General features: G+C 53.6%; 1 protein-coding gene across 1 annotated transcript in view; it reads left to right on the plus strand.

The window, feature by feature from the left end:
- Nucleotides 1–22,881, plus strand: part of LOC144723108 (von Willebrand factor D and EGF domain-containing protein-like) — a 38,741-nt gene that overhangs the window by 14,740 nt on the left and 1,120 nt on the right. Inside the window, exons 10-31 of the mRNA XM_078601703.1 lie at nucleotides 389–671; nucleotides 1,778–1,998; nucleotides 2,872–3,983; nucleotides 4,117–4,253; nucleotides 5,552–5,713; nucleotides 6,401–6,505; nucleotides 6,736–6,850; nucleotides 7,997–8,268; nucleotides 9,007–9,226; nucleotides 10,882–11,019; nucleotides 11,577–11,798; nucleotides 14,181–14,327; nucleotides 15,950–16,468; nucleotides 16,633–16,728; nucleotides 16,890–16,985; nucleotides 17,137–17,232; nucleotides 17,719–17,814; nucleotides 18,137–18,232; nucleotides 18,356–18,451; nucleotides 19,034–19,129; nucleotides 21,338–21,433; nucleotides 22,466–22,563. Coding sequence (XP_078457829.1) covers nucleotides 389–671; nucleotides 1,778–1,998; nucleotides 2,872–3,983; nucleotides 4,117–4,253; nucleotides 5,552–5,713; nucleotides 6,401–6,505; nucleotides 6,736–6,850; nucleotides 7,997–8,268; nucleotides 9,007–9,226; nucleotides 10,882–11,019; nucleotides 11,577–11,798; nucleotides 14,181–14,327; nucleotides 15,950–16,468; nucleotides 16,633–16,728; nucleotides 16,890–16,985; nucleotides 17,137–17,232; nucleotides 17,719–17,814; nucleotides 18,137–18,232; nucleotides 18,356–18,451; nucleotides 19,034–19,129; nucleotides 21,338–21,433; nucleotides 22,466–22,563 — 4,519 coding nt within the window. The remainder of the gene's footprint in view (nucleotides 1–388; nucleotides 672–1,777; nucleotides 1,999–2,871; nucleotides 3,984–4,116; nucleotides 4,254–5,551; nucleotides 5,714–6,400; nucleotides 6,506–6,735; nucleotides 6,851–7,996; nucleotides 8,269–9,006; nucleotides 9,227–10,881; nucleotides 11,020–11,576; nucleotides 11,799–14,180; nucleotides 14,328–15,949; nucleotides 16,469–16,632; nucleotides 16,729–16,889; nucleotides 16,986–17,136; nucleotides 17,233–17,718; nucleotides 17,815–18,136; nucleotides 18,233–18,355; nucleotides 18,452–19,033; nucleotides 19,130–21,337; nucleotides 21,434–22,465; nucleotides 22,564–22,881) is intronic.

The raw sequence follows: 22,881 nt of genomic DNA on the forward strand, positions 1-22,881 counted from the left end.
ATTGCGTGGCGCTTTCAGATGTGCATCTGCGGCCGTCTGGAACGCTCTTCCTTCCGATATTAGGAAGCCACTGGAGCTATGCACTTTTAAAACATCATCTAGATTGACAAACTCATTTCTTTAGGACTGCTTTTTGTGTTTAGTTTGGTGACCTTCCCCCCACACCTCCAATTAGCACATTCGGCTACGTACGGTGAGAAAGAAGTTAGCGTGGAAGAGCAGGCCAAAAACTCTCTGTCACCTCTTCAGATCTCCCTCCAGTGGAGACGCCTTCTGGCCAGCAGTAGCGGTGGCACGAGTGGTCGCAGTCCTGCACCAGACTCGTCCCCTGCTCACCACCCCCCCCCCCCACCCCGTCCGCCCCCCGTCCGTCCCCCGCCGAACGCAGACGTTACGACAACTACGGCACGGGCACGTTTGTGCTCTACCGGAGCACGGCCCGCCCGCTCGACGTCCACGTGCGTCAGTGGGACTGCGGCAGCCGCGAACACGCCGTGTCCTGCGCCTGCGGCGTGGCGGCCCGCGAGGGGCCCGTCTCCGTGGTGGTCGACATGTGCAACGGGCAGGCGCAGGAGGAGGCGCGGCCGCACCTCTCCGTGCGGGGCCTCGTCCTCGAGCACGGCGAGCGGCGGCCGCGGATCACCGAGGCCCAGCAGGGTCGCAAGGTCACGGTACGCGGCCGCGACGGAACCGCTCGCGTCACGCTTTTTGTCCCAGACGAGGCAAAGATTCCCCCCCAACCAGTGCAGCCTTAACCAGACTTTTGTGGGGCGAGGCCAGTTCGCGAGTAGCACCTTTCAAATTTAACACGTAGGCTTTCGCGACCAAAATTATTCATGATCAACGTTGATCAACGTTTTTGGGTTTAGATCGCGAATTGCCCGATGATGCTGGATGCAATTACCAGCGAAACGTCGTACTCAAAAATTGTAAATGTTGTGGTTTCACGCTTCAACACACCGGTGGGCTAAAGCAGTGAACTATTTTGTCTTTTGTCAACGTGACACTTTTTTTACTGATTGGCCGTGTCGGGTGGTGGAGGGTTACGACACATTTATAAATAACGCGATCTAAACCCAAAAACGTTGATTATGAGCACCTTTCAAGGCTGGCACGGCACACGAGGGGTTGGGTAGCCGAATCGATCTAGGGGAGGACCAGGACGGGTTCAGATAATCGTCACGGGAACCGAACTCGGGTTGCTGGGTTTGTAGTGCAGCGTGCTCATCGTGACACGGCCTCTCATCGTTAACGGTCCGGTATCCTGATCAGGCCAATATGGAGAAACGTTGTTCCATGTTCAAGTGTGGCTGTGGTTTAGGCTGTTTGTCCGGGTTCACAATGGGACCAATCTAACTTGGATTGGCTGAGCATTGCTTTCGGTTGAGAACTTTAGACAATGGCATTTGCAATTCACTGACTTGTTTCCCAGACGCTGTGGAGTTCCATGTCGATGTATGTACGTAGAACTTCTTTCACACTGTACGCAGCCAACCGTGCTAGACGAATTTACACAAAGCTGCTACTCCGGCACATTTGTTTGCGGTGCACGGCCACGTTCCGAACATAGTACAGAAAACTATCTTGTAAAGTTCTAGCCGGCTTAATGTTCAGTATTATAACACTTACAAGGACCGTGGGCCCGATTTATAGATTGATTGATTTAGAGTCAAAACGAACGAAGCGACTGTAAACAAGCAAAAGCCAAAACGGGATGTGGGGGGGGGGGGGGGACGGCGGAAGGTCACGAATTCGCACGCGGGGTTCGCCGCCGCAGGTCACGTTCCCGTCTGGCACGTTCGTGCGCGTGGACGTGAGCGACTGGGGGATGAGTGTCGCGGTGCGGGCGCCCGGCTCGGACGCGAACGCCACCCTAGGCCTGTGCGGCACCGTGGACGGCGACGCGGGCAACGACTTCCACGGCAGCCGTGGGGAACGTCTGCCTCCCTCCTCGGGCGCGGATACCGCAGAGCCGCGACGCTTCGTCGACGAGTGGAGGTGCTCCACGCGACGTCCCCCTCCCCCCCCCTCCCACACACACACACCGTGCGCTCGGGCTTGGCAAGCACGTATCGCTTTGGCAGTGGTTCCCGTGGTCTGAGAAATGCATTTGAATTATTAAAAAAACGTTATTTATTCACCCAGGAGAGCGTCACTAAATCTGAAGACTCGTTTGCTATGGGCGGAAGGGGGGGGTGGGGGCTTTCGCTTGAAATATTTGGCCAATTCTTTGTTCAGTATTTACGCGTGTGCGTGCGTGTGGGAGGAAACTGGAATGCCCTGATGGGACCCCCCCCCCCCCCACATCCATGCAGGAGAGTAACACCGATATTCAGATATAGGTAAGCAACCAACTCGTTCTACTGTAAGCTACTGGCCACACTCCTCGATGGGAAGTCTCACACACGCACCCGCGATGGGGTTCACACAAACCACCGTCTCCGCTTGGTCACGGGCAGCGAGCGTTGTTTGGGAGCTTTGCTGAAGGAGCCTTAAAAAAGCTCCCGGAACGTGGAGCAAGATGTCAGACATCGTGCTGAACAACAACTGTCGCCTGATGAAGCTGGTTGTAATTACTGGCGAAACGTCATACTCAAATTGTAAATGTTGTGACTTGGCTCTCCAACACACCGGTTAGTGCTGTACTAGTCACGAATTGTCACGTTCTGTTTACGTGACAAACCTTACTAATTGGCTGTGTCGGGTGGTGGCGGGTTTAACGACACACACATTTACGCGCTCTAACCCCAAACAAAACTGCATTGTGGATGACATCGGTTGCGAAAGCCTATCACGTGTTAATCTAACCGGCAAAGCGTTGCAACGCGTTTGTCAAAGCCTCACCGAGCCGCACCGTGCGCCGTGCGTCAGGCTGCAGCCGGGCGAGAGCCTCTTTGACCGTCTCCCTGAGGGCGAGGCGCCGCCGCCGCGGCGAAACTACTGCACCTGCGGCCGCAACCCCGTGGGCCCCGTGGGCCCCGTGGGCCCCGTGGGCCCCGTGGGCCCCGTGGGCCCCGACCGCCACCGAGCGCCCGAGCCGCCCTCTCCCGACGCCTCCGCGACGTGCCTCGGCATCGAGGACGTGGACCTCTCGGGCCTGATCCCCGCCGAGGACGTCACCGCCGACTTCCTCAACCCCCAGGAGCTCGTGGTGCCGGACAACCGCAGGCGCCGTGGCGCTCGGGCGGCGTCCCGACCTCCGACCCACGAGCGCGGAAGCAACCGGTCCCCGGCGGGGAGTCGAGGTGTCGCGGAACGCGCGGCGAGCCCCGAAGCGCGGTCGCGGGAGACGGCTCAGCCGGCGGCGGCGGCGGCGGCGGGGCACCGTGGCACAGGGGGCCAGCGAGAGCGCCGCTACGGGAAGAGGAGGATCCGTCCGGAGCGTGAAGGCCAGGGGCACGGGACGCGGTCGCTGCCTCCGCGAGCCAGGTGGCAGACCGCCCGCGGGAAGAGGCAGAGCTACTACGAATACGCGCCGACCTACAACTTGCAGAGTCTGAGCCAGGTGGACCTGGAGAGCCTCAGCTACTTCTTCCCCGAGGACCACATGGCCGGGGGCGACGGCGACAGGCACCGCCCGGCGGCGGCGGCGGCCCCGCTGCGCTGGCCCACGCGGAGCGGCCTGACGGAGAAGCGCGCCGCCGACCTGTGCGTCGCTGCCCTGGCGGCCTCCGGCGTGGGCAGGGCCTGCGCTCCGGTGCTCGGTCGCGAGACGCTGGACCGAGCGCAGCAGACGTGCGTCCTCGACCTGCAGCTCAAGGACGACCCCAGCTGGGCAGATGCGCTGGTGCCGTACCTGGAGAACGAGTGCGAGCGGCGCCTCGTGGAGGCGCGCGGAGGCGCGGCCGGACCGGACGGGGCCCCGTCCGAGGCCCTGGACGCCCTCCGGTGCCCGCGCGGGTGCAGCGGGCGCGGCCGGTGCACGCCCCAGGGCTGCGAGTGCTCCCAGGGCTTCGGCTCCTACGACTGCAGCTCCTCCGAGAGTGAGATTCCGCTCCTCGCAGCCCGCCGCGGGTTCGCTCGGTTTCCGTCGAATGCGAACCTTTGTTTGTCGTGCTGACAAAACCCTCGCGGTGCAAAGCGATGGGCGGTGATCGTGTGCCTCGCCTCGTGCAGGTCAGCCCCCGCAGATTGCCGAGCTGGAAAACGGGGGCCTGTGCGACATCCGCGCTTACGACTGCACGAGCGTGCGCGTGTTTGGCAAGGGCTTCAGGGACTCCCCGTCCTTGAGATGCAGAATCCTCAGCCTACAGGTAAACGTCTTGCAGGCGGCGTGTGCGGCCGTCAGCACGCAAGGGGTCCATTCGTGGTGGCGTCCGTCAGGGCGGATGCTCGCTGGCTTGGCGTTCGCTGCACCGGCGGTGGAGAGTATAATCGGTGACCGTGCATATGAAATGCATCGTACAGTCGACACTCACCCGCGAAGGGGGACAGGATGCTCCTGTGAACGAAGAAGACGTGGGAAATAGGGAAGAGCCACGCACACGACGCCGCCAATCGGTCCGATAATTACCGGTGACATGCCCCGTTGCGTTGGCACGTCTCGTATTTTACGCAAAGCAAGGAGGCTGCCGCCTCCTGGCAGCATTACCCCGTGCGTGACACTGCCCTCTGCAGGTTCACTTGTATCGTGTGATAACGTCGAACGAAAGGAAGACGGTGATTCCGAGCGATGGCTAACTTCAGTGGGTGAATGATATCTGAACAAAAACTCGTGTCCCCCACGCTGAGTCACGTGACCGACACGGCGGTGGATTGACCGTGAACTGTGAATTACTACGATGTCATATATACGTGGAATAATATAACCTCTGATACGCAACCCGCGGAAGCGATGAACACCACTGCTGAAAGGGAGCAGTGGCCGTCCTCAGAAAAGATGGGCTCTTTCCGTGGGAATTGCGGATATAAACCACGGCACAATCCAACCGTTCCTTGGAGTGGGGAGACACTTGATCTTTGAATTAAACGAAAAGCTGCACACCGTGACCAGAGGATGGCCTCGCAGGGCTCCGGACATAGCGGACTCACATGATGCGAACTCCCTAGAAAAAGCCTTTCTTTAAAAGCTCTCCTCCAAGAGATTTAGATCCAAATTTTAGCATTTATAAATGCCGCTGAAGCAGCTACGACATAATTTTAGACACTTAGGGGAGCGGTCGTGGCCCTATCGGGGCTGTGTGGATGCTGCATGTCTGTGTTTGTGTGTGCAGAGTGTCGAGCGGTAGTGTCGTAGTTAGCGCACCACACTACGAACCTGGCCACCCGAGTTTGATTCCCGCTCACGGCTACCAACACCGGTGGCGATTATATTATCTAAACCGGTCCTGGGCCTCCCCCCAGGTCGACTCAGCCGCAAATGAGTACCTGGTGCGATGTGTAAAATCATCGCCACCGGGGAGCCAAAGGCGGTCGGGCGTGGAGCTGGCCACCCACCCCCTCGTGTGCCGTGCCGGCCTTCGCGGGTCCTACTCGCTAACGGCGCTTGCCCCAGCAGTCCGTCGCAGGCTACACGTGGGTGGGGGAGCAATCTTTGTCTTTGTGTGCGCAGAACGTGGGTGGGGAGTGGGTGCCCGACGGGCCACGGCTCGTCGACGCCGAGTGGCTGAGCAGCCGCGCCGTCGAATGCCCCCTGCCCCCGGCCGCCATCCCCGCGGGCGATCAGCTGGGCGCGGTGCTGGACGAGGAGCCCTTCGCCCGCTTCCAGATACAGGTGCGGTACGAGCCGCTTGGCGCAAGCAAACTCAACGCCTAGGGGGACCCCGAATTCGTGAACAAATGCACACATTGGCACGAATTACAAGTCCGAACGAACCCACAACGTTGACAATTACCAGAACGACGTTTCGCTGGCGATTGCAACCAGCTTCTTCAGGCGGTAGCCAGAATTATGAAGAAGTCCTCCTCTCTCGGCCCCTCATCCCTCTGTTACCTAGATCCCTTCTCTCATCTATCTCGGTCTTTGTCTACAAATCCGACTCATCTGTATCTCTATCCTCTCCTCCGTCTAAATCTCTTGTTACCTCTTGTCGCAGCTGTTTTTGGGTCGTGCGGCACGTTTGTTGTCAGTTGCCATCGTGCTGATTTTGAGCGTTAGTCAGGACCTCTTGTTTTGCTCAACACGCAGTGTAGAGTACTCGCTAGGTAACTGGTCACACAAAGCCAGCGTAGAACCCTCCCATCACAGCGGCTGTTCTTATTGTTTTGAAGGTGCTAGAGAGTACGGCGGCGGTGATGACACTCACCAGATGAGTGGAGACCTTGACCTGCATCTTGAGGGTGTTGATGAAGCGGGTGTATCTTCTGCTCTCGAGTGACGATGGACGACGCGAGTGGCAGAGTTTCCGTGACCGCTGTCATGGTGCCCACTTCACTCCGGAATGCCGTGGTTGCTCTGCAGGTCACCAATGACGGGCTCGAGCTGAGCGACATTAAGACCCTGACTCTGTACGATGGAGTCTGCCAGGTGTGTGACTCGAGGCCCAATGGACTCTGCAAACTCAAGGTGAGAAAAGGTGGAACGTTGGAACAAAATTTCAATTGACAAATTGAATCCATCGGTGCCTACATTTTTGCAACTCCGATTAGCATGGCTGGCTACGTACGGCGCGAAATAAGTTAAAGTCACGTACGTCCAACACGCTCCACAAACTGTGAACGGCTGCTTCAGATGCACGTACGGGGGAGGCTGTGTCACGAGTTTTGTTTTCTGTTTTTGGAATTTCACTTTCGCAGGAAAATACCTGCAACATCGACGGACTGTGCTATGGAGAGGGACACATCAATCCCACAAGCCCGTGCCTGCTATGCAGGCCCGATGTGTCCAAGTTCACCTGGTCCCTGAATGAGAGTAAGAGGCATTTGAAGTGCAGAAGTCCGTACACTGAATTTCATCAGCGTGGACCGTGGCATTACAGTGCACATGATCGATAGGTTACTATATTATGCACAATGTGTAAGTCACCTGTCACCATTTTTTATCTGACCAGTTTGGGTAATGTGCAGTCCTCCAGTCAGCGGTTGAAATTCGACATTCCTAGGGCAGGGGTCAGTCTGCATGCATCAACCGCTCCTCACTCCCCACCAACGTCAAACTAATTCTGTTGATCCCAGGGAGATGAGTCAACCACCGACGGGGATTTGAGCTCGGGCCCTTGTCTGCGGAAGGGAATCAAGTGCTCACGACCAGGGGTGCCGCTACAACACACAAGCAAACCAAGCAAATGATTAAGACTCCAAGAGGCTCAATAGGCCTTCGATTCATGGAAAATAGAGGGACGCACCGAATATCAACACGAATTCAGATCCTAATAGACGAAGTCAATCGAAAAAATTGAATGAATCTCTCTCATCGAGAGTTGTCTGCGGTTATTATCGGTCATTGCACTGCAGCTGTCTCATCTCTTTCTCTTTTCTCCCATCCCATTGGCATGGCTGGCTACTCACGATGCGAAATGAGTTGTACATACACACATCTTGTTACATTTCGATTTAAAGCTTTCGTGACTGCAGGGATTCATCTTCTTGGTTCTTTCGGTAAAGTCACGTAGAAGGGAAATAATAAAATAATAAAAATGAAACATAATAAAATACAATTCTCACGACGTTTCGGCCACAACGCAACGGCTGCTTGACTCTCTCTGAACTCCCCGCCGCCTCTGCTTGCGTTGTGGCCGAAACGTCGGGAGAATTGTATTTTATTATGTTTTATTTGTATTATTTATTATTTCCCTTCTACGTGACTTTACCGAAAGAACCAAGAAGACGAATCTTGTTACATCTCCTGCATCTTTTGTCCACAGTCCGCTCCTCATCTCACTTTTCTATTGCCTATAAATTTGTTCATCTCACTCGGGGTATATACATTGAGAATGACCCCCCACCATGCACCAGCACCGCCACCACTCACAGTGCACAGTGGAGGTGGTGGTGTTGACGGCGATTACCCGTTGACAGCTGCCACATCTCACCTCGCCGGCCACGCTCTGCTGCCCAGACAACCAGGCCCCCGAGCTGCAGACGGGCCTCGAGCCGCTGCACACGTTCGCCGGAGAGGGCTTCATCTTCCAGCTACAGGCCAGCGACCCCGAGGGCTCGGCCGTGCTCTTCACGCTGGAGCTGGGCCCTCCGGGGGCCTCGATCACGCCGGGAGGCCTCCTCATGTGGGATGTCCCGGCCCTGCCCGGCCCGGGCCCCGGCAGCCGCTCCGAGGAGTTCCGGCTCACGGTGGCCGACGAGTGCGCGGCCGAGAGCCGCGTCGTCGTGCAGGTGCCAACTCTACGCGCTCGCAGATTTGACCCCTGCTTGTATCGCTGCAGCCTGAAATCCAGAAAAGGCTGGCTGATTCCGCTGCGCAGGGTTTCGCGGTTGTGCTGTCCGGCTCTCCCGACGTGGTTTTGGGTTTGTAGCCGTGTGTTGTTTGGCACGATGTCTGTTGTTTTAGCTCCACATGCTGTACGCATCTTCAGGAACGGAAATAGTTTCATTTAATGAAATATTTTTTTATTCAACTGAACATAAATTCAGAGCTTTTATTTTCATAATTTCACTTGTGCAGGTCGCCAGTAATGTGAATTAAATTGTCACTTTACATATTGAATCACTTTTTATAACTTGTTGACAATTTTTTTTTACTCAAATGTCAGCAGTTGATACAGGAGTCGTTTACACGGGAAAGCCTCATTGAGTCTCAAAAGTCTTGCTTCACAAGAGCCCTGCTTGTGAATATTGCCGCAATGTTTTTCGGCAGTAAACCACATCATACGAGGAAAACCCATGCATGTGAAGGGAAAGCGGTTAATTGCCTTACAGCACATGGCAAACGTTTTATATATATATCTAAAACTATTTAAAATATATAAGCTATATATAATGTTTTATTAATATATAAAATATATTTCTATGTATAAAACTCAAAGGCTCGTGGTCCCTTGCGAAGTGGCGATCGCGCCGGCTCGCGGCCGTGACTCTCTCCGACCTCCCCGCCGCCGCCGCCGCGTGTCGCAGGTGGCGGTGAGGCCGTGCGAGTGCGTGAACGGCGGCACTTGCGTCACCAACGTGGGCCGCCCCCCGGGGAGCGGCGAGTACCTGTGCGTGTGCGGCGCCGGCTACACGGGCCCCCGCTGCGCCGGCCACGTGGACGGATGCGCCGCAGCGCCGTGTGGGCCCGGCACGTGCGTGGCCGGCGTGGGCAACTTCTCGTGCTCGTGCCCAGCCGGGCTCACAGGTGGGGGGGCGCCGGGCGCCACGGCGTTCGCCGCGCGGTGCCGTCATCTTGACGAATGCCTCTTTTTAAATCCTTTATATTAAGTTCACTTGCTTGTTTGCTTGCTTGCTTGCGCGCTTACGACCGTGCAAATCTTTCGGTCGTTGTTTAACCCACTTCCCGTGATCCAATCGAGCTGACATTTTGCACACAGACTCGTTGTGCGTGACAATTAATTTTCGTGAATTTTTTTCCTCCAAATTTTTACACTTTTTAGGAAAAAAAAAATTATTATATTTAATTACCAATTGCTTAATGGTGGCAGGCAATCATCTGACCCATAGGTGGCAGCTATCTCAAGCCAGAGGACGAGAGGACTCTAGCCGCCACGCATATAAAGGATTTATAGTGAAAAACTTTGTTTTTACGGGTTAATTTTTTTGTATTAAAATATTTCTGTATTAAATGTACTCTTAGTTCTTTCGGTAAAGTCACGTAGGTAAAAAATGAAATTAAAATGAATAAAAATAAAATAAAAATCACGACGTTTAGGAGGCAACACAAGTCTCCGTCATCAGGTGGGACCGTCACAGCCAGATTTGCTGCATCAAGTGAACTAAGAGTATGAATACTTGCAGTCACGATAGCTTCAAATCTAGAATGTATTATATGTATTCACTTTATAATGTAATCAATTACACAATATAAGGCAACGTGCATTTCTACGATATGCATATTAAAGGACAGCATTTTCCATTCTAGCCCGAGTGCAATTCGTGCCGGTGATGTTCCATCTGCAGTGTGCCCGTCCTTTACAATCACTCACAGGCCATAGTCACCTTGCAGCCGAGTCACAGCAGCGGTGTCACAACTGCAGGCAGTCTGTGAAGGCTTCCTCACCTGGCTTCTGGGTATACGCTGTAATGCTGAAGTCAATTACCTGGTGACACTACAGCATTGAATAAAAATGCATTCAGAATCAGAATATTTATTTATACTGGAGGAATCTGATGAACTATAAAGCTCTTTTTCAGTCGGGGCGTGTAAGAACGTTACAACAACAAACAATACAATAATGATTTATAAAAAAATACTTGCTCTAGTTAATCAATTATAATTGTAACTAATTTACCTGCTCATGTCACCTGCAATCAGAAAATCCGATTGGGACCTTACCGCCCTCCGAAACCAGAGCCACGGGACCCCGCTGTGATGTTCATTGTCTATTTTGTTTTTGCTACAGATTTTTATTCTTTTTTTAATACTCCTTGTGATATTTGTGTGATATTATACGCTACCATCATAATTGGCTTTTCAAATTCCAATGTATTTCATGTATTTATTTGGCGCTCATGAGCTTGCCAAGTAAGCGGGCCATGAGTCTGTTTACTTGGTTGACATTTAACCTTTAAGGGCCTATTCTATCCAATTCATCAGGCCATATGCTCGTACGGCAATCGCGTAACCTCTGACTGCACAAGCGACGTGCCCAAGTGCCACCGATGGTGGTTGTTTGACAACCACGGTGATTACGACGACGGTGATTTCGGAGACGCTAGAAACTCGCAGCGGCTTTCATTGACGGCATCCCCACGAATGGCCGCCGCACAACTCCCCACCAACGCAAACCGCCGTCGTACTTTTGTCTTTTTTTGCCGCGATGGTTGACGCCACAGGCCCGGCGTGCGCCCACGACGTGGACGAGTGCCGGGGACGGCCGTGCTTTGCCGCGGTGCCGTGCGCCAACAGCATGGGCTCCTTCCGCTGTGGGCCCTGTCCAGCGGGCCACCGGGGGGACGGGCGCGCCTGCTCGCGTGAGGCCTCCGCACACAACGCTCGCACGCTCGCACGCTCGTAGCAGCAGTGGGCTTTTGGCTGGCCATCGAACAAAGCCGGTCACCGCATCGCGCGCTTTCAGATGCGCTTCTGTGGCCGTCTGGAATGCTCTCCCTTCCGATATTATGAAGCCACTGGAGCTATGCGCTTTTAAATCAGCGATATTGAAAACTAATTTCTTTAGAGCTGCTTTTTGTGTTTCGTTTGTTGTCCTTCCCCCGAAACCTCCGATTAGCACGGTTGGCTACGGACGGTGCGAAAGAAGTTCTACATACATACATACAAATGAGAATCTAGTGCGGCGTGTAAACATCGCCACTGGGGAGACAAAGGCGGCGGGGCGTGGTGCTGGCCACCCAACCCCTTCGTGCGTCGTGCCAGCCTTCACAGGTGCTCGCTAAACAGCACTTGCCCCAACAGTCTTCGAAGGCCTTACGGGCGATGCTTTGTCTTTGCCCAGCCATCACCGCCGGCACAACCACCACCACCACCATCTCCATCACCTCGAGAGCCCCGTCCACTCGCCCCACCCAAGCGGCGGGGCTGGGAGGGCCCCCCCGACCGGGCACCGGCGGCCACAGGGAAGGCCCCGAGGAGGAAGCCCGGCGCTCCTCCCGGCCCGTGGACGTCGGGACGGCCGCGGCCCCGCACCGGCCCACCCTGGCAGAGCGAGGGCCCAGCGAGCAGGGAGCGGGGGACGGGGACGCGTCACGCGTGGCGGCCCAGCCCCGCGCGGCACCCGAGCCCGTGCGCCCTGGCAAGTGTCGTCGTGAATGCGGCGGAGTTAGAATGACTCAAGAGCAACTACATCTGGCAACAAAACTGACACCTTTTTTTTTACAAGGAGTCATGTTTGCATAGACCACAATACCTGCAGTCGGAATGCGAACAAAAAACATAACTCTGATCATTTATGCACTTTCCTTGAAATTGATTGGTCCACACCCGAGACAGCTTTCTTTAGAGCCTAGTCTCACATGGTTCTAAGCTAGGCTCTAAATAAAGCTGTCTCGGGTGTGGACCAATCAATTTCAAGGACAGTGCATAAATTATCAGAGTTATGTTTTTTGTTCGCATTCCGACTGCAGGTATTGTGGTCTATGCAAACATGACTCCTTGTAAAAAAAAGGTGTCAGTTTTGTTGTCAGATGAAAGGGTAAAAACCAATTATCATATTTTGCTACTGGCAAATGAGGTTCCAATGGAGCAACTACATCATTAGACCTCCTTTGCCAGTACCAAGTTATAATAGGGTTTTTCCCCTTTTATTATATTTTGGTACTGGGAAAGGAGGTCTAATGATGTAGATGCTCACCCCGAGCCCTCATTACTTTGATAGTGCATTGTCTGTGAGCTGTACGCCTTTTGGCGTCCTCTGGTCGAGCACCAATTGGGTCGAGGCTCAAAAGAAAGCCGTCCCTTGGTGTGGACCAATCAGTTTCAAGGACATGCATATATTATCATAGTGTGTTTTTTTGTTTGCATTTGACTGCAAGTATTGTGGTTAATGCAGACATGAATCATCGTAAAAAGGTTTCAGTTTTGTTGCCAGAAAAAAAAGGGGAAAAACCATATTATTAAAGAGCAACTGATGGCCATGTGGCTCTAAGTAGTTTGATCGTCAAAGTAATGTTCCAACGAACAAAAATATATATTTACTCGGTAAGGAATTGGATCAACGTCTTTAGTAGGAACGGTACTGAAAGATGAATCTGTGTGAGTGAGGCTTTTCTGGGTGATCTCATTTCGTGTCAAACCCTCAAGACATCGATCAACGTCACCAAATATGTATGGCACATATAATAATATCACAGGTGACGTATTGGGCAATGGCTTTTTATTCATAGCAGAGGTGATGGTTGGAAGTGAAGTAAATGCTCCCACCATGAAGAAGGGTCAATATATCGTTTTAAACGTTAGCAGTGTTATGGACTTGTGTTTTGAGTTTTTGTTATTTGTGCTTGTTATTGATGTTTTTGTTCAATCTCCACGCGATATTCCACTTGTGGTTTAGTTACAATATACCGCGAGAAATAAAAATTAAAACCACTCCTTTAGGATTGTTTGCTGGAATGCCGCAAGGGGATTTTAATTCACTGGAAAGTTTCAACGTTCGACAGGAAACCGGCGTTCTTTCGCTCACGGCACACATCGTGACTTTTCCATCCCCACTTTTTTCGGCAAACCTGGCAATCCTTAGGCCGCTTGTGTGAATTTGTTTGGCCACGTCAAGTCTAACTCTGCTCATGGTTAAAAGTCTCAATATGTTCTACTCAGCGGTCTGGCGCACTCAGCCAGGCCACGTGGTCCGGGAACGCGAGGGAAGTAAAACGATTCATCGGCCCGCCGTGGCGATTTAATCGATTGGCACGATGTTTGGAGCGAGCCATGGTTCCGATACAGCATTTGTATTTTTTTATCACGTGAACTCTTCATAACGCAACATGTGGGAATATAAAAACGTTGATTCTAGCAGAGGCGACGATACGATGCATACCATTGTTTAAGAGGTGCAGCCTTGCAATTGCTTTGCTCGCGCCATTGCCGGCAGAAGGGCCTCCAGAAAGCCCCTCTGGAGGGTATTTGGCCTACTCTTCCTAGCTGGTTGCATGATGCCGAGTTGGGTGTGCCCACACCTTGCCCTACCACATGCGACGCAGGCGGGGCGGGATTTAAAAAACTTGCACCGTTGTTTCAAATTCCGTGGCAGGAGCTTAAATCCGGTGACCTCCAGCTTAAGATTTGATGTCGATTCAGAAAATCGTCGCGCATATTTACACCCCCAGCCAACGTGGGAGCGGCGCAGGGAAAACACGGCCGGTGACGCAGGATCTTGTTCTCCGTGTGCTCTTAGAGCGGGCGGGGGGGTCGTCAAACCTTCATGGACTGCTTAGTCGCGTTATTGATTTAAGCGCCACCGTTTCGTATTAATACACGCATCGCGGCTTGAGAAATATTAAGTTTTTACCAAATTCGGAGGAAAGAAAATGCCTCCTCTTGTTACTCTGGTTGCCGGACCCCAGTTTTAGAGCGAGCGGTTCTTAGCGCGAGCACGCACGCGCAGCGCTGTGCCCGTGTGTGGACAAGATGACCGTTGTTTGACGGCCGTGACCTTGCGCGACTCTTTGTGTTTCCCAAGAGCGCGTGGCAGGCTGCGCCGGTAACCCCTGCTTCCCCGGTGTTCCGTGCCACGAGCGCAGGCCGCCTGCCGCCGGCACCGCGTGTGGCCGCTGTCCACCAGGGCTTTATGGGAACGGCCGCACCTGCACCAAGCTGCCTGGCCGAGGTGAGCGAGAGGCTCGCGGTCCGCCCGCACGGACTCTGACAATACAACAAGCGACGGGGCATGCAGCCAGCGCGTGGCGGTTAGCGCATGCGACCCAGAGGCCGCCGTGTTAGATTTGCCGACGCAGCAGTTGAAACCAACGGTGCGCGTTTCTTAAATCTCGACGACCCCCGCCTCCGTCCACCCAGCGTTATAGAATGGGTCAGTCGATCGGCACGGTCGCGCTGTAAAGAGTGGAAACTTCACGCCTCCTCCAAGATGTCTCACCGACGTGGAAGAGTGGGCCAAGTTAAGCTCTTATCAGATTTATTTCGACTGGAGGAATCCGATGAGGTGTCCAAGATGGGCGGGTCAGAACGTTACAACAACAAACAATCCAAAAAAAACACGATTTGAGTGCAAAGTACAGGAAAGTGAAACAAATCGCTTAAAAATATACAAATGAAACTAAAATGTTTTTATCTTACCAGGGGCTCACTAGAGATCTATCTCACAGGCACACACCAATGCTCTGACACAATGCCACGGGGCTGCCGATAGACTCATCAGCACGATACCGAGGAGTGCTTTACAAGTTTGCCCGAAGGCCAGGGTTAATTTTCATCGTCACTCTGACATGAAATTGTTCATCCGTTGACGAGTCGTCCCCTTGTTTCAGTTCTCTCCCCATCCGTGCTCCACGTTGCATTTTATTTAGTAATTTTGTCACGTGGCATGTCACAATACAGTGGCCCACAGCTTTCGATTCTGCGGTGCTGGAAGTAGGATTGCACTGAATCGTCATTATCATTCTTAAGCTCACGGTGTATGCATCGAATCCCGAGTGTAAGACTCAACGTCTATTTTCATAATATATATGCGTTAACCTTGACCACTTGACCCCTCTAACCGCTGGAGGCCACTATAGTCACCATATTATATATTGATTCGTGGATTGAATCGCAACCATGAATTGTAGCAATTGTGAGGGAGGCGGAGTTATGACAGGCCTCGCAGAAAGTCCTGGGAAATGTGTCTGAGCATTGACAGGAACACGTGTTATGGACTGCATAATGCATGTCGTGAACACGTGCTCCTGCAGGATTTAACTTCATTTATATTTTACACCTTCAATTTGAGGAGGTGATTTAATCTTCCGAGATTGTATCACCTTCGGCGATGATTTTCTTAAAGCAATGGGTGTGCTTACAATTAAAGCGGTGGTTGCCCTTTGTCAAAAGAGTCTGGTTAATTGCACCTTTTATAATTGAACGTTATACCATTTCTTCTTTAACGGCATAAAATGAACATAATGAGACCCCTATTCTTAGCACGAATAAGTCTCTCGGCTGGGGGTCTGGGAATGCGAAACCTGCGCAGGTTTCATATGCACAGGAAACACCGTAAACTTTTATAAGCAGTGCAGCAAGCGGCTGGTGGCTTGTAAATGTCCCATTCCTAAGAATCCATGCGCTGCGGGGAGCAGCACCCAGACTCGTGCCCTTCCTGCCCACCTGGAATCCTGATGATTCGCTTGTGTAAATGTCATGCTTGAGCTGTGGCCGTCGGTGCTGTTTTCACGGTCATTTGAGACGTAAATGTCCCCGTTTGTCGTCGTCCCCCATCCCCCCGCCTGACCCAAGGTCCTCACGAGACACGGCTGCCCCCCGTGCGGGCCGCTGTCGCCCACCACTCGCTGCCCGGAGCACCAAAGCCGTCGCTTGCGGTGCAACAGAGGCCGTCCTCCGGGACGCTTCACCGTGGCTCGGCGCACACGGGCGACCCCGGCACGCACGGGCGGTCAAAACACGCTCAGCTGGGCGTTGCGCCCAAAACCGCCGGGTCCCTGACCGGAGCGCCATCCGTCGCCGACCACGAGAGGGGTCCTTCACCCGCGGCATCTGAAGCGCTGGCGCCGCCGCCCGCCGTTGCGCACGGGAAGAAAGCGGCCGCCGCGAACGGCGCCGCCGCGATGACGCCACCTCCTCCGGGCTTGACGCATCAGCATAATGAGGTGGCCCCGCGCCTCGGCAAGGCTGGGCTGTCGTGCGCCGACTCGCCGTGCTTTAAGGGCGTCCTCTGCGACTCCCCGCCCGGCGGCGCCGGATACAAGTGCGGCCGCTGCCCCCACGGCTACTACGGCGACGGCGAGTCGTGTCGAGGCAAGTGCCGCCCCCTGGCCCCGCACCGCGCTCACGCCGCGTTTGCGGCGAGGAGCAGACCCGGCAAATCCGAACGTTCCGCCCGGCTTTGCGTTTGACCTCGATCGTCGTCCTCGGCGAAATTCCCGTAACCTTTGCGATCGCGTTCGATGCTGTCGCCACAGCGCTCTGCCGCTACGCCTGTGGCAAGAACATGGAGTGCTCTGCCCCCAACACGTGCCGATGCAAGCCCGGCTACACAGGCTACAACTGCCTCATCGGTGGGAAAACTTCTCATCGCGTCGCGGTTTCTCTCGAGCGTTTTGTCGGCCGAGTCTGGCGACTTTTGCGTTGCGTTAGAACGACAGCGGCACCCGCCGGCTTGGCGTCAACGGGGCTTGGACCTGTTCCCGTGACCCTGAGCACGTGGCGTCCCCTTCAGCCGTATGCAGGCCAGACTGCAAGAACCAGGGCAAGTGCGTGAGGCCGGACGTGTGCGAGTGCCCGCTGGGCTACAAGGGGCCGATCTGCGAGGAAGGTGAAGCTTCGCACGACGCTCGCTCCTTCACGGGCTGCCTTGTCCTCACACCTCCAGACTCTTGAGATTGCCCCCTTGCTGCTCTGATGACCACGTGACAGAACGCTTTTCCCCTCCGCCCGTGCTGCCACTCGGCTTGATTTTCACGCAGTGGAGTGCACACCGGCCTGTCAGAACGCGGGCGCCTGCGTCGCCAGGAACCTGTGCTCTTGTCCCTACGGATACCTGGGCCCCAGATGCGAGACCAGTAAGTTCCAGCTGCTTTTCCCTGTGGCCACTCGGCCAACACCGTTGTGCGTCCCACGCGAAGTGTCGCTCTGTTTTGTGCGAGAGGCCGTCTCTGTCTCGCGGCAGACTGGACGCAAGGTGGCCCTCGCTTTAACCATGTTTGGTTATTTCCTATACATTAGGATTTGTGTTTAAGCTGCTGTGCTAATGCTATTGAGAACATTTATCGTCGAACATTTCCGCTCTTTTACGGGCTCCAGTTCGGCAAATAAGGCACCGCTGAGCTCTTCTGCCCAGAGGCTTGGCCGCTGTTTACCAAAACATAAAGAAATCTGGCAGCCATGACCGTATCCTAAATGCACAGCACAGTTTGCACGGAGCCGCTCTTGAGGAGCGATCGCTAAGCGCTCGCGAGACGTGGCACGCATGCATGCTGAGCCCTGAACCGCGCGCCGCGTGCGTGTGGGTGTGCGCGCCACGTGCGTGTTTGTGCGTGCGCGTGCAGTGGTGTGCAACAGGCACTGCGAGAACGGAGGGGAGTGCGTCAGCCCGGACGTGTGCCGCTGCTCCCCGGGCTGGGACGGGCCGACCTGCGGGAGCGGTGAGAGAGCGCCCAGCTCCGGCTTTGCACGCAGACAACGGCACGCGCCGCCATCAACGGCCGCCAAACACAGGGCTCTGTACTCTAAATATTGCTGCCGCTGCTGCCAACGTTTTATTTTTTTATTTTTTACTGAAATCAAAGAGTCGCACTTTGTGACCGGGGGTAATATTGTACCGGGTTCATCTCGGGCTCGTACTGCGTCAAGGCATTTTTGTTTTTGCGTGAAGCCGCCAAACCTGCTCGCGATTCGGATTCATCGCTTTTACGATCCATTTCAGCGTGTCGCCGCTTGAACCGTCTCCTAATGAATGTGCGACAGCCGTGTGCAGCCCCGTGTGCCTCAACGGGGGAGCCTGTGTGCGCCCCGGCGTGTGCCTCTGCCCGCACGGCTTCTTCGGAGCCCAGTGTCACAACGGTGAGTCCCGGACCCTCGCGCCGGCTGACGACTTTTCTGGGGGGTCTGTCGTGCCGTCCGAGTGTTCGAGCTAAACGTGCAAATTCACCTGTCCGCCCCCTCCCCCCCGCCCCGCACTTCCAGCCATCTGCAGCCCTCCCTGCAAGAACGGCGGCCACTGCATGCGCAACAACATCTGCTCCTGCAGCGAGGGATACACGGGCCGCCGCTGTCAAAAGAGTGAGCTGGCGTCGTTATCTTTATCGTCGTCGTCATCATGATCATCGCTAATGAAAGCAGAACGATTCTGCCGTGAAAATGTTCGAAATGCCTTTCATTTCAAGGGGATTGTCTGTACGACTGCACGTGCGCAAATAACAATAAAGACAGCATCGTGACGGACACGGTGGGGGGGACACGTTCAATGAGCGCAACTTGCCAGCTTGCCCCTGGCCCAACCCCCCCCCCCCCCGTGTACTTACACAGCTGTTCAAATATACAACACTTGGCCGAGACGACTACCGCTGGAATCGTAAGTCCGCGAATGGAACTTTATTTGGGCCGACACGAAGCCGTGAGCCGTTCGCTTGGTCGTCCGCATCACACGTGGAGGAAAAAAAACCCCTAAAACAACGCTCGGGTTTTTGCGAGCTCAAGAAATATTTATCGACCAGTTAATTTGAGCGCGCGTTGAATTTATATTTTTGGATTGCTTTCAGGAATGCCCAGGCGGCAATGGCGTGCGCGCATAACTGGCAGCGGGCACCAGGCGCCGATTTCAGATTTCGCCGTGGGTCCCCTGTGCTGTGTCTGGCTGCGCAGGCGTGTGCGAGCCCACGTGCATGAACAGTGGGAAGTGCGTGGGACCTAATGTCTGCTCCTGCCCCTCCGGGTTTAAAGGAAAACGCTGCAATCGCCGTAAGTCTCGTCTAATCGCTCGGCAGCGAGCGGTAATTGAAGTGCGATGGGTGATTTAGGAGAGAATGCCTGGGGCTGAGCAAAGGTGAAATGGTCGAGGAGTCTGACCTGGGGAGATGAAGAATACTGCAACCACAGCAGTGGGCAGGATTCTTGAATAAAACAAAAAAAAATCTGCATCTGCTAGAAGCAAGCGCCGTCGACGAAAGGCACGTGCTGTGAGGCAGCGGTTGTGCACAGCTTCATTTTTGCGATTCCCTGTTTGCGGAAACAGGATCCTGCCCCTGGAAAAAGGGAGCCATTCCGTTTTAGCGTGAACTTTGTATAAACCGCGCGAAGAATAACCGTAATGAACGGGTATTTCAAAACTGGCAGCTGTGAAAAAAATGTAAACGTCCTCCAAAATGCGGAGTGCTTTTCTGAACAGCGCTCGGCGCTCGTAAACCAGCCACCCTCCTCAATTACAATGTTCACTGTTAAAAAAAGCCGTGGCACATAACACTATGACACTCGCATTCAATATCTTCACTCATGAAACTCTCGTGCGGTTTTAAAGACCCCTTTGTGAAGGTTATACATTTCGAGAATCACCAATTTCCACAATGGCCGCTTTACACGTGGGATCAGACCGGAACACTCAAAGAAAACCCAATGTCCGAGAGGATTGTTTGGATTGCCATCAAACAAAGATGGTCACTTTCATCGTGCACTTTTAGATGCGCCTCTGCGGCCGTCTGGAATGCTCTTTCTTCTGATTTTAGAAAGCTGATTTATTTCGAACTGGCTTTTGTGTTTAGTTTGTTGTCCTTCCCCCACACCTCTGATTGGCACAATTGGCCACGTACTGTGCGAAAGAAGTTCAACATACATCCATAAACAATTAACAGTTGTATATAAAAGCCAGCAACTGTAGCTGCTCTCCTGCTATAATCTAAATGGCACCTCGCTGCCCTAGCAGGTTGAGTTGAGTCCCCCACACACACACGCACGGTGATCTCCGGGTTCCAGCAGTGGTCTGTCCCGCTGCTAATTACGGGCGGAAGAGTCATCTCAGCCAGAGCAAAGCTCAAATTCTCCGCCACCCACCCAAAACTTTTTCATGGAATACCTTGAGATTTGATAGGCTTATTGTAAGCGCCAAGTGCGGAACATCAATCAAAATGGGTCTTTGTGCTCAGGATACATGTGCAGTGACAGGGAATGCGTCACGATGGCACAGAGCGGCTGGTTGCTGGCACGGAGAGGGATCCGCAGGTGCAGTGGCCCTGTCTGCCAGCAGGAGGTCACGAGCCGGGAGAAGGGGGCGCGAGACAAGGGGGATAGAGGGGACGTGTGGTCAAGCCTGGGAACCTTCTCGTGAGTTCTAGAAGGGGGGCGTGGCCGAAGGCGTAGGGGGGCCACGCGAGGTGGATAGAAGGGGGACCCCCCGAGCGAAGGTTGGGGCTGTTGGTTGGGAGTGGAACCCGTCGTGATGCCGGAGTCCTCGTCACCGGCTTCAACTCGTCAGGCAGCCTGTTAGCTGTAGCGTCTTCGAGTCAGTCACTACACATGCATAAAATGGTAGGTATGAGAATCTATTATGTAGATTGTATGTAAGTAAACATTATGCTAATGTTACATTGAGGCTGATGGAGTGGACAAAACTGTGCCAATGAGAGAAAGCGAAAATTAGAAAGGAACCCAAGGAGATGACAGAAACAAGACGAGGAGGAAGCGAATCTTAGATCGAATCACGATCTGGAATTGTGACAATTTCTTGAACGACTGGGAGGCTGAATCTTTGCATGCCTAGGCATCAATCATGTGCCAGGATTAATCCACCACCAGATGAAGGCCTCCCAAATCTGTCGGCCATCTCTCACGGCTCTGAAATGTAACAACACACCTAAACTCTTTGGTTGTTTCGGTAAAGTCGCGTAGGTACAAAATAAAGTAATTTAAATCACGACGTGACTTTACCGAAAGAACCAAAGAGTATGCATCCCTGCAGTCACGAAAACTTCAAATATAGATTGACCACACCTAGAATCTGCACACGAGCCGATCTCATCGCTCCATCTTCGGAGGGTTGAAAAAGGTCCCCTCTGACGCGTACATTGCCAGGTTGCGCGCGCTTTATAATGCGGGCGCTGTTGCTGGGCCCTTCTTGGCTCTGATGAGGTGGAAGCCTCTGCTGGTTGTGGTTGCTGCCCTCTGCCTCCTTTGCAGCCGTGTGCCTGCAGAAGTGTAAGAACGGTGGAGAGTGCATCGGCCCCAACAGCTGTCATTGCCCCGAGGGATGGGAGGGCATGCACTGTCAAAACCGTGAGTAATTACGCGGCTCTTTGAGCGTTTGTCGCAGTGCAATGAATGGTAATTGAAGTTTTGATTGTGTTGAGCAAGTACCTGGGGGGTGTGCATTTAATCACACGCTTTGGGATATTAGCAAGACTGTGCAAGTCAGCAGCTTTTCAGAAAAAGATTGTTTCCTGGGTTCTAATCTCCCGAAAGTATAAAGATTGTAAATTAACTTGTCGCGCCTGGGTTCATGTGAACTAGGCCAGATTCATATTCTTTGGGTCTTTTGGTAAAGTCACATAGATAGGTTCAAAGAAAATAACAACAAAATTACCAAAAACTACGACGTTTCGATCGCAACACAAGCGTTCGTCACCGGGAAGAACGCTTGTGTTGTTATTTTCTTTGAACCGATCGACGTGACATTACCGAAAGACCCAAAGAATATCAATTCCTGCTGTCACGAAAGCTTTAAGTCAAGATTTAGGCCAGATTGTTCCACTTTCCAGCCGAAGTGAAAAATCTACGCGCGCAGTGCTCTCCGTTAGCGATGACACGGGGATGTGTTCGTGCGGCACTGGAGTTGCACAGAACTGGCGACATGGACCGAGGCGCACAACTCCATCGCAGCGCCGTCCTACCCACGTGGCCGAGACCAGCGGGATAGAACCCTTCGTGCCCCCGTGCGCTTGTGGCTTGCGCCGTTATTTCTAAGAGGTTCACTGGGATTTTTCGATTTAAAGCTTTCGTGACTGCAGGGATTCATCTTCGTGGTTCTTTCGGTAAAGTCACGTAGAATGGAAATAATAAAATAATAAAAATAAAACATAATAAAATAAATTCTCACTAGAATTTATTTTATTATGTTTTATTTTTATTATTTTATTATTTTGTATTTTTATTATTTTATTATTTCCATTCTACGTGACTTTACCGAAAGAACCAAGAAGAGGTCCACCGGGTTTGCGCGCGCGCGCGTGCGCGTATTCCGTGTCCGAGATGCCGAGTGAGCCGGGGTTGTTCGTTGTGCCTCTTTGCTCCCCCGCTGTCGCCGCCCAGCCGTGTGCCAGCAGACGTGCAAGTTCGGCGGCCGCTGCACCGCTCCCAACGCGTGCTCCTGCCGGCCGGGCTTCTCCGGGTTCGCGTGCGGCCGCAGGGTAAGGGAACGACGACGACGCCGCCTCGCCCGCGGCCGTTGAAACCCTTTATTGCTGAGCGTTCATTTGGGGAGAATGGTTCTGGTTTTTTTCAGGCTGCTGGTTTCGGATGTAAATCGTTCGGGTGAGAGTCCCCGCTGCCCACGTGAGTCGCTATCATTGCCGCAAGCTGAGCGGAGGAATTATTTTGAGAACTCCAAAAACAACACGGCTGCTCCTGCACATTACCAAAATGAATTTGTTTAAAAGCGCAGTTTATTTTGCTCTTCACGCGAGTCAATAATCATGGCAATAGGGGCCCTGAGAGGCAGTCTGCTG

This window comes from Lampetra planeri, chromosome 1 (genome assembly GCF_965212315.1).
Source record: "Lampetra planeri chromosome 1, kcLamPlan1.2.h2, whole genome shotgun sequence".
NCBI lineage: Eukaryota > Metazoa > Chordata > Hyperoartia > Petromyzontiformes > Petromyzontidae > Lampetra > Lampetra planeri.